At 69.9% G+C, this 8721-nt stretch overlaps 2 protein-coding genes and 1 long non-coding RNA gene across 4 annotated transcripts; 2 read left to right on the forward strand and 1 right to left on the reverse strand.

Moving 5' to 3' along the window:
• Positions 1–24: 24 nt before the first annotated feature.
• Positions 25–818, forward strand: LOC104141151 (uncharacterized). Its single transcript, XR_011134801.1, has 3 exons — positions 25–164; positions 463–516; positions 595–818. It is a non-coding gene; the product is annotated as an uncharacterized lncRNA (long non-coding RNA).
• A 961-nt stretch (positions 819–1779) lies between these two features.
• On the reverse strand, positions 1780–4126 carry YIF1B (Yip1 interacting factor homolog B, membrane trafficking protein). 2 transcript variants are annotated; one of them, XM_068909604.1, is made up of 8 exons: positions 4053–4126; positions 3629–3870; positions 3438–3542; positions 3269–3347; positions 2677–2734; positions 2350–2505; positions 2147–2240; positions 1780–2015 (listed from the first exon to the last, which is right to left on the reverse strand). In XM_068909604.1, the coding sequence occupies exons 1-8, from the start codon at positions 4078–4080 to the stop codon at positions 1860–1862; spliced, it is 918 nt and encodes a 305-aa protein (XP_068765705.1). In that variant the 5' UTR covers positions 4081–4126; the 3' UTR covers positions 1780–1859. The 2 variants fall into 2 exon arrangements, with proteins under 2 accessions (XP_068765705.1, XP_068765704.1); XM_068909603.1 differs by having other exon boundaries at positions 4044–4116.
• Positions 4127–6144: 2018 nt separating this feature from the next.
• Positions 6145–8364, forward strand: LOC138061164 (potassium channel subfamily K member 6-like). Its single transcript, XM_068909606.1, has 3 exons — positions 6145–6340; positions 7444–7839; positions 7961–8364. Exons 1-3 carry the CDS (start codon positions 6145–6147, stop codon positions 8179–8181), a joined length of 813 nt encoding a protein of 270 aa, XP_068765707.1. The 3' UTR covers positions 8182–8364.
• The last annotated feature ends 357 nt before the right edge of the window (positions 8365–8721 follow it).

Genomic DNA, 8721 nt, shown 5'->3' on the forward strand with positions numbered 1-8721 from the left:
CCGGCTCCGCCCGGTGAGGCACCGCCCAGGGCAAAGTTTCCGCCCCCCCCCCGCGGCTCGCGGCCATAAAGGCAGCGAGCAGCCGGGATCCGGGATCCCTGGAGCATCCCGCAGCCATGGACGGAGCCAAGCACCACCACGGGGACCACGCCAAGAAGCACGCGGTAAGGGGCGGGACAGGGACCCCCCCCACCCTCGTGGCCCCCTTGACCCCACGGCCTAGGGACCCCCCCCACAACCCTGGGACCCCCCCCCATGGCCCCACAACCCTCATGGCCCCAGGGATCTGATGTCCCCAAGATCCTATGGCCTAGGCGGGGGGGCTCGATGGTGCTGCCTACCCCATGGCACAGGGACCCCCCCCTCTGGGCCTGTGGACCCTGCTTGCAGCCCCTAGCTTTGGCCCCAGGGTGACATGGCCACCCCAGGGCCCCCTGGACCCCACTGACTGTTTCCCCCCAGGACGGACACTCCTCCGACTCCAGCTCCAGTTCCAGCTCCAGCGATGGGGAGAAGGTAAGTGCAGAGTCCCCAACCTTTAGGGCACGGCCCCGTCCCCCTGTCTACCCTCCCTCCCCTCTGATCTCCTTGCAGCACCACGGCCCGGGCCACGAGCACAAGAAGAAGGAGAAACTGCACAAGAAACCCAAGGACAAGAAAAAGGAAAAGAAAAGCCACTGAGCAGGGCCAGGACCCAGCAGCACCCCCAGGTGCAATGGGGCAGTAGCAGGGCAGGGGCTGCCCCGAGGCAGGGCCCAGCACCCCCCTGGGGCAGCATCACCCCACTCCTACCTGGTAATAAAGAGCTTGAACCCTGACTTTGCATGTTGCATGTGCCGTGGGAGGATTGAGACCCTGACCGGAGTCCACAGGCCTGGGTGAACGCCCCAGGCAGAGCCTGACTCACAGGGCAGGGCCAGGGCGTGGGGGGAGATGCACTGTGGGGTAGCAGAGAGCCTGGCAGCAGGGTAGGACCCCGGCGAGCTGTGCGCACGAGGAGGGCGAGCTGGTGCTGGCAGCAGCAGCAGCAGCAGCAGCAACCCCGTCTGGTCTCAGCCCCTGCAGGGGGGCTGGTGCAACCCTCCCCCCATGGACTGAGCAGAGCCACGCACCCAGCACCGTCTCCCCTTTATTAACTAGTTGTTGCTACAGGCAGGGGGGCCACGTGCTGAGACCACGGCTCTCCCGGCACCTCGTGGCCCCTCAGCCACAGTAACGCACAGCGACAAACCACGCAGCACACGGGGATCATGCCGCACCAGCCGGGGCTCAGCACCTCCCTGCAGCCTGCAGGGTTCAGGGCACAAACGACAGCTCCACGAGGGGTTTTATGTGGTGTCAGAAAGAAGTGACCTGAACCTTGTGTTTCTGAGCGCGTGGCCCTGTGCCATGATGCCTGTGGTGCAGCCAACAGCTACCTGTCCCCACCGGAGGGGCTCCCCCGCTCTCTGGGGCTCTTCAGGGAGCAAGATGCACTGCCAAAACAGGCACTGTGCCTGGCTTGGTAGCCCTGTCCCTCCCCTCAGCCCAGCCCCGCTCCCATGGCTCGGGCTGGTCCAACTTCCAGAGACGAGTCGTTCATTTGCTTCCAGGGTCAGAGGCTCCCACCCCAAACGGCAGCAGCCCCTGTGCTAGGAGGGCGCTGGTTCCTCCCTCCCACCCCCCGGTGAACTAACCCTGCAGTATCTCGTTACCAGAGGGCCCCACTGCAGTGCCAGAGGTGGCACCTGGCCCTCCTGCAGCCCCCCCATGCAGAGATACTGCACAGCCGACACACGCTGAGGTCCCCAGGCAGCATCTATTTAAGCAGCAGGGTCGGAGCACTCCCTGGGCAGGCGGTGGGGCCGGGGGACACCCCATCACCTGATGAGGTGGTAGGTGAGCCAGTACATGAAGAGCGGCTGCACAGCAGCGATGGCCATAGTAAGGTACATGCGCAGCTGGTTCTTGGCCCCCCGCACCAGCACCCCCTCGGCGGCTGCCTCCGACAGGATCTTCAGCCGCAGCGTCCTGATCTGGGGGGAGCAGAGGGAGAGGGGTCGGACCCAGCTGGTGAACACGAGGCCCGAAGCCGCAAGCCACGTGCGTGGCCCGAAGCCCCCAGCGCAGGACAGCTGCATCGCACTGCCCCCACCCCGTCCCTTACCATGAAGACGAAGATGCTAATGCAGCACCAGCTCAGCACCATGTAGTAGCCAGTCTTCCCAAAGAGCAGCCCAGACACGAGGCCCACGATCATCCTGCCGACAGCACGAACTGGTGAGTGGGGCCAGGGCTGCATGCCAGGCACACAGGAGCAGCCAGCTTGGCCACAACCACCAGGCTCCCCCTCACCGCCTGGGCGCTCACCCCACGTATTTGTAGCCAGAGAAGGCGATGAGGTCGATGGTGGTGAGGTCGGTGTTCACGGTGACCAGGTAGAGGCTCAGCAGGATTGCCAGCACCTCCACGATCAGCCAGGCCAGGGCAGAGCTGGCCTGCAAGCCCAGGCTGTCAGGTGAGAACCTGCAGGTGCAGAAGGGAGAAAACTTGTTACTTGCGCCTCCAGCCAGGCGAAGCCTGTGAACCTTGCAAGGTCCCTGCTGCCACTTGCATCAGAGTGGCCTCTCTGCGCCGACCTTCTGTGCAAATCAGCCCTCGACGCAGGAGCCACTGGCTGTCATGCGCTGTTCTCACCTGTTCTGTGTGCCCAGCGCTAACCCGGCGACCAGGATGTACGTGATGAAGGCCATGACTGGGAAGAAGAACGAGAGCTGTCAGTGCACACCGCCCAGAGACCCTGAGCCTCCTCCACTGCAGAGCCACCAGTGCTGTGCCTGCCACGCTCCTCACACTGGCACTGGAAGGCACCGAAGGGCTGGGGCTGAGCTAAATTCAGCCCTTTAAAGCCTTTGGCTACAATATAAATGACCTGAAACAGGCAGACTGTGTTCACGTTAGCGCTGTGAAGTGCTAGGCTGGCTACACTCGCTCTGGAAAGGTAGAGACAATTTAGTGGGGATGCAAAAGGAGAGCATGGTCTCCTTCTCCTCCCTTTGCAGCAGGCAGCGTCCCATTGTCTCTAGGTACCAGACGTGTTCAGGACAGAGCCCGGCTCCTACTGAAGCCGAGCGCCCACCATCCCACCGGACTTGAGGTGGCCCCAGCAACCCCAAATGGTGCCGCACTTTGACACACACGTGGCCTCACACTGAGCCAGAGACGGGCTGGGCAGGAGCTGCCAGCCTGCACTGAGCAAGAGGGGCTGGCCCCACCGGGCAGGACGTACCTGGGATGTACAGATCCGGCGCGTTGACGTCGAAGCGGGGGGCCACAGGGGCATCCTGCTGGTACCGCACCTGCCAATCCTGCGGGGACGGTGCTGTTAGGGCGCCGGATGCCACCGCACGGGCGCCAGCCCAGCCCAGCCCGGCCAGGGTGCATGAACCCCCCCTCACCTGGTGCATGAAGGGGAAGACGAGGAGCCCCAGCTTCCTGCCCACGTAGACGGTGTCCACGGCGAAGTAGTATTTCAGGCGCCCCACGGGGACGAGGCGGTCGATCTGCAGGGTGGGAGAAGCCGTGAGGGACCCATCACAGGTGACCGGCACGGGACCCCCCCCGGCTCCCCACTCCCGCTGCCACTCACGTTGCGGTCCACGATGTCGCGGCCCTGGCTGGCCAGGCTGGTGCCGTAAGCTACGGCCAGGCTGGACACCGGCTCGCCCAGGAAGGAGGCCGGCGGCGGGTACCGGGAGGTGGCGGGTGGCGGCGCCCCGTAGCCCCGGCCCGGGGGGGGGCCGCCGCCACCGGCCGCGCTGGTGTCGTCGAAGAGGGGGTGCGGGTCGGCCATGCGCGGCGGGGCGGCCACCGGCACCCGGCGCTTGGGGGCTGCGGGGAGAGCGGCGGTGAGGCCCGCGGGACCGGCACCGGGCCGCCCCCAGCCCCGCTGCCGGCCCCGGTACCCCCGGCCCGGTCCAAAACCCGGCTCCGACCCCCCCGGCCCGGGCCCGGGCCCCTCCCGGCCGCCCCTATCCCGGCCCCGGCCCCGGCCTCGGCCCCACCGCGCTCACGGTGCCGCGACGCCCCGTCGGGCTCCATCCCGCCGCCGCCGCCACCGCCGCTTCCGCTGCCCCGGCGGCCCCGCCCCGCCGCGGCCGTCACGTGCCCCCGCCCCGCCGCTCCGATTGGCCACCTCCCGCCCCGCCCCAGGGTGCCGCGCCGGAAGTCGTTGGCTGAGGGCGGCCCCCACCCCCTCCCCCCAACGCCGTCGCCTGGCGCGGTCAGGTGACCGGAAGCGTCGCGTCACGTGCGGGCGGTGTAGCCAGGCTGGCTTGCCCGTCCCCAAGATGGCGGCGCCTGCCCGGTTGGCGGGAGCCGCTTCGGCGGCCCCGGTGCCCGGAGGGGAGGGGGCGGCGGCAGAGCGGGGCCGGGTGCGCCCAGGGCCGCGGTGTCACGGCAACGGCGGGGCCTTGGGGTCCGTGGCTGCAGCGCTATGGCAACGGCGGGGCCTGGTGGTCCATAGCTACAGCCCCATGGCAACGGCAGGGCCCGGTAGTCCATAGTTGCGGTGCCATGGCAACGGCAGGGCCTGGTGGTCCATAGCTGTGGCACCACAGCAACGGCAGGACCCGGTGGTCCATAGTTGCGGTGCCACAGCAATGGCAGGGCCCAGTGGTCCATAGCTACAGCCCCACGGCAACAGCAGGGCCGGGTGGTCCATAGCTGCGGCGCCATGGCAACGGCAGGGCCTGGTGGTCCATAGCTGCAGTGCCATGGCAACGGCAGGGCTGGGTGGTCCATAGTTGTGGCACCATGGCAACGGCAGGGCCCAGTGGTCCATAGCTGCGGTGCCATGGCAATGGCAGGGCCCGGTGGTCCATAGCTGTGGCACCATGGCAACGGCAAGGCCGGGTGGTCCATAGCTGCGGTGCCATGGCAACGGCAGGGCCAGGTCGTCCATGACTGTAGCACCATGGCAACGGCAGAGCCTGGTGGTCCGTGGCTGCAGCACCACAGCAACGATGCTGCCTGTGTTGGGCCCTGGCGTCCCCGGGGGCTGTGGCCTCGCCACGGCCATGGTGTCGCGGCAGCAGGGCTGGCCCCGGGGGCTGTGTACGTCTCCCCGGGGGCCCTGCGCATCCCACGTCTGGTTCCGCTCCCGCCTGGCTCGGTGGCGGCGCTGGCCCCAGCCCCGGCACCGGCCCCGGCCCCGTTCCCGGCCTGCTGCGCCGCTCGCCTGTCGCGGGCGAGAGCTGGAGAGGCTCCGAAATCCCTGCCGCCCCCTGCTCGGGGCGCTCCGTGCCGGCCGAGCGCTCCCTTCCTGCCCGGGGTGGAAACGCACTGGGGCTGCGGAGGCCCCCGGCCACCCGGCGTGCCTCAGCCCGGGGCAGCGCGCCCGGCATCCTCCGCCGGGAAGGGGCCGGCCGACCCTCGCTGGCTGCAGCAGTGTCCGGGGGCGAGCGCCGGTCGGGCCGTGTGCCGATGCCCCCCCCTCCGTTATCGCTTCCCCGGCGGTTTCCGATGGGAAAGGGGCTGTGGGGCTCTGGCCGCCCCAGCTAACCGACCGTGGGGGTGGCGGGAGGGCAGCGGCGCCCAAGACGGGGCCTTGCGGCCGCGTGTGACCAGTCCCATGACAGACACGAGCTGCGGGGGGGTGACACCCCTCCGGGTGGACGGGACTGTCACACGGCGCCAGGCGCGTGGCTGCAGCCGCCGGCGAGGAGAGATGAGGGCCAGGCCCCCCGCAGATGGGGCTGTGCTGGGAGCCGGGCGGCCGCGGGGGGAGCGGGGTTGTCCGCCCTGCCTTGCCCTGCTGCCCCCCGCCCGGCTCCGTCTGTCCCGCGCTTGTCACCCGCTGCCTGTCACCCAGCTGCATCCTGCACCTTGTCACCCAGTGCCCGTCACACCGGCTGTGTCCTGCCCCCTGTCAGCCGGTGTCCATCATCTGGCTGTATCCCACACCCCACTGCCTGTCACCTCGGCTATGTCCTGCCCCCCCATCACCCGGTGTCCGTCACCCTGCCCCGGTGCCGGTGCCCCCGGTGTCCGAGGGGGTGTGGACAGGCCTTGCCGGGACGCCTGGGTCCTTGCGGCGCGGGCGGGGCGCGGATCCGCCCCGGGCCGGAGGCGGCGGTGAGGGGCGGCGCGGGCCGGGCCGGGGCCATGGGGCGCGGCGCGGCGCTGGCGCTGCTGACGGCCGCCTACGCGGGGCTGCTGCTGCTGGGCGCCGTGGGGCTGCGGGCGCTGGAGCGGCCCCGCCGCCCCCCCGGCCCCCCGGCGCCGCCAAACGCCTCGGCCGCCCCCGACTGGGACCTCGCCTCCGCCTTCCTCTTCGCCACCACCCTGCTCACCACCGTGGGTAAGGCCGGGACCCCCCCGGGGCGTGGGCGCACCAGGGTTGCTGTGGGTGCCGCGACCCCCCTGACGACAGCGACTCCCCGTGCAAACCGGGACCCCCATGCAAGCTGAGACTCCCATGCAAACCAGGACCCCCATGCAAACCGGGACTCCCATGCAAACTGGACCCTTGTGCAAACTGGGATCCCCATGCAAACTGGGACCCCTCGTGCAAACTGGGACCCCTGTGCAAACCGGGACCCCCCCATGAGAACTGAGACAGCCCATGCAAACAGGGCCCCCCTAGTGCAAACCAAGACCCCATGAGGACAGGGACCCTCAGGCAAACTGGGATTCCTGTACGACCCAGGGTGTCAGTGCAAACTGGGACCCTCTCCTACAAACTGAGACCCCCGTGCAAACAGGGACTCCGCGGCCCCTGGCCGACCACGCACCCCGGGACCAGCATCACACACCGGGGACCCACTGGGTGCACTGGGGAGTCTTGGGACCCTCCGTGCACCCTGGGAAGCACTGAGCACACTGGAAACCCCCCCTCCCCGGGAAGGTCCCTGCTCCCCAGGACGCCCTCAGGCACCTGGGACCCCCAAGGGGGCAAACCCTTGCCCGGGGGGCAGCTGGGAGCAGGGTGCTGGTGTTTGCTGAGGGCCCTCCCGGAGCTGCCCCCAAGCACTCAAACTCCTTTCCCCCCCGGGGGGGCCGCTTCCTCCTGCAGGAAATCCTCCGCGCGGGGCTGCTGGTGGCCCGGAGGCAGCAGGGCCCGGCGGGGGGGGCTCCGCCGCCTCCCCACGGCCAGGCCGGCAGCGGTTTCCTGGCAGCCAGCTCTGCCCTGAGTCGCTGGCACCTCCTTGGGTCAAGAGGAGCGAAGAGCGGCCGGGGCCGGCGGGGGCCGGGGCAGCCCGTGCGGGGGTCCCGCGCACAATGGGCTCCTTTCAGAGCCCCCCTCCCGCATCCCATCGCTCCGGCCGCTGGCCCAGAGCTGCTCGGCACGTGGGGATGGAGCGGGTGCCCGGGCTCTACGTCGCCCCGCACCCCGGACGCCTGGGTCCTTCCCGGCTTGGGGGGAGAGGGGGGGCCCCCGGTGACCCCGTTGCCTCCCCGCAGGCTACGGCTATGCGGCCCCGCTCTCGGACGGCGGCAAGGTCTTCTGCATCGTCTACGCGGCGCTGGGCATCCCCTTCACCATGCTGCTGCTGACGGCGGTGGCGCAGCGGCTGATGGGGCCCGTGACCGAGCGGCCCCGGCGGTACCTGGAGGCGCGGGGCGGCCTCTCGCGCCGTGGAGCCGCCCGCGCCCACCTGGCCCTGCTGCTGGCGGCCGTGCTGGTGCTGTTCCTGCTGCTGCCCGCCGCAGCCTTCTGCACCCTGGAGGGCTCCTGGAGCTACCTGGACGCTGTCTACTTCTGCTTCATCTCCCTGGGCACCATTGGCCTGGGCGACTACGTGCCGGGCGAGCAGCCTGGCCAGCGCCTGCGGGAGCTCTACAAGGTCGCCGTCGCCGGTGAGCTGTGGCCGGGGTGCGGGAACGGTGGGGGGAGGCCGGACGCCTGGGTCCCCGGCCAGCGGTGCCGGGCGCGCAGTGCTGGGGCATTTCTGACGCTCTCTCCTCCCGCCGCGTCCAGCCTACCTGCTGCTGGGGCTGACGGCCGTGCTGCTGCTGGTGCAGACCTGCCAGCGCGTGGCCGAACTGCATGGCCTCGCCGCCACGCTCCTGCCGCCGCCGGCCGAGGCCCCCGAGGAAGTCGCGCGGATCCTGGGCAGCGAGGTGCCCGCGCCAGGCACCGGCGCCAAGGAGGAGCCGCCCGCCGCTGCCCGCAGCACCCACGCCTCCTTCGACCGATAGCACCACGGAGGCGGCAGGCGCCTGTGCTCCCTGCCCGGGGTATTGGGAAAGCAACGCAAATGCCAGCTGCAGCCGCATCCCGCATCCTGCATCCTGCGGTGGGCCGGCCGCCGGGCAGCTTGTCCAGGAGGCAGGAGAGGGGACACGGAAGGGACTGTGGAATAAATGGGTAGATGCATCACGAAGGCTTCCCGTGCTCGCCCCATCGCCGGCGGGGACACCATGGCGGCTCCCTCGGGGTGGGGAAACGGAGGCATCCGGGGTGCGAGCCAAGCTTGCTGCGGCGTGCAGAGGAGTTCGGGGTGCTCCCAGAGCCCCCCCCGGCATGGTTGGGGCAGGATGCGGGATGTGGGGGGGGGCCCCCCTCACCCTGGGGATGCAGCCAGGTGCAACGGTCCCGGGGGCCAGGAGGGGGACCCAGGCATCCTGGCCAGCCCCCTGCCCATGCACACTGCATCCCGGAGGTGGCAGGGTGCTCGGACGCCTGGGTCTGCACCCGGGCACCTGGTGAGACCTAGCGCAGCAGGACGTGGTGGTGCC

This window comes from Struthio camelus, chromosome 16, assembly GCF_040807025.1.
Source record: "Struthio camelus isolate bStrCam1 chromosome 16, bStrCam1.hap1, whole genome shotgun sequence".
Classification (NCBI taxonomy): domain Eukaryota; kingdom Metazoa; phylum Chordata; class Aves; order Struthioniformes; family Struthionidae; genus Struthio; species Struthio camelus.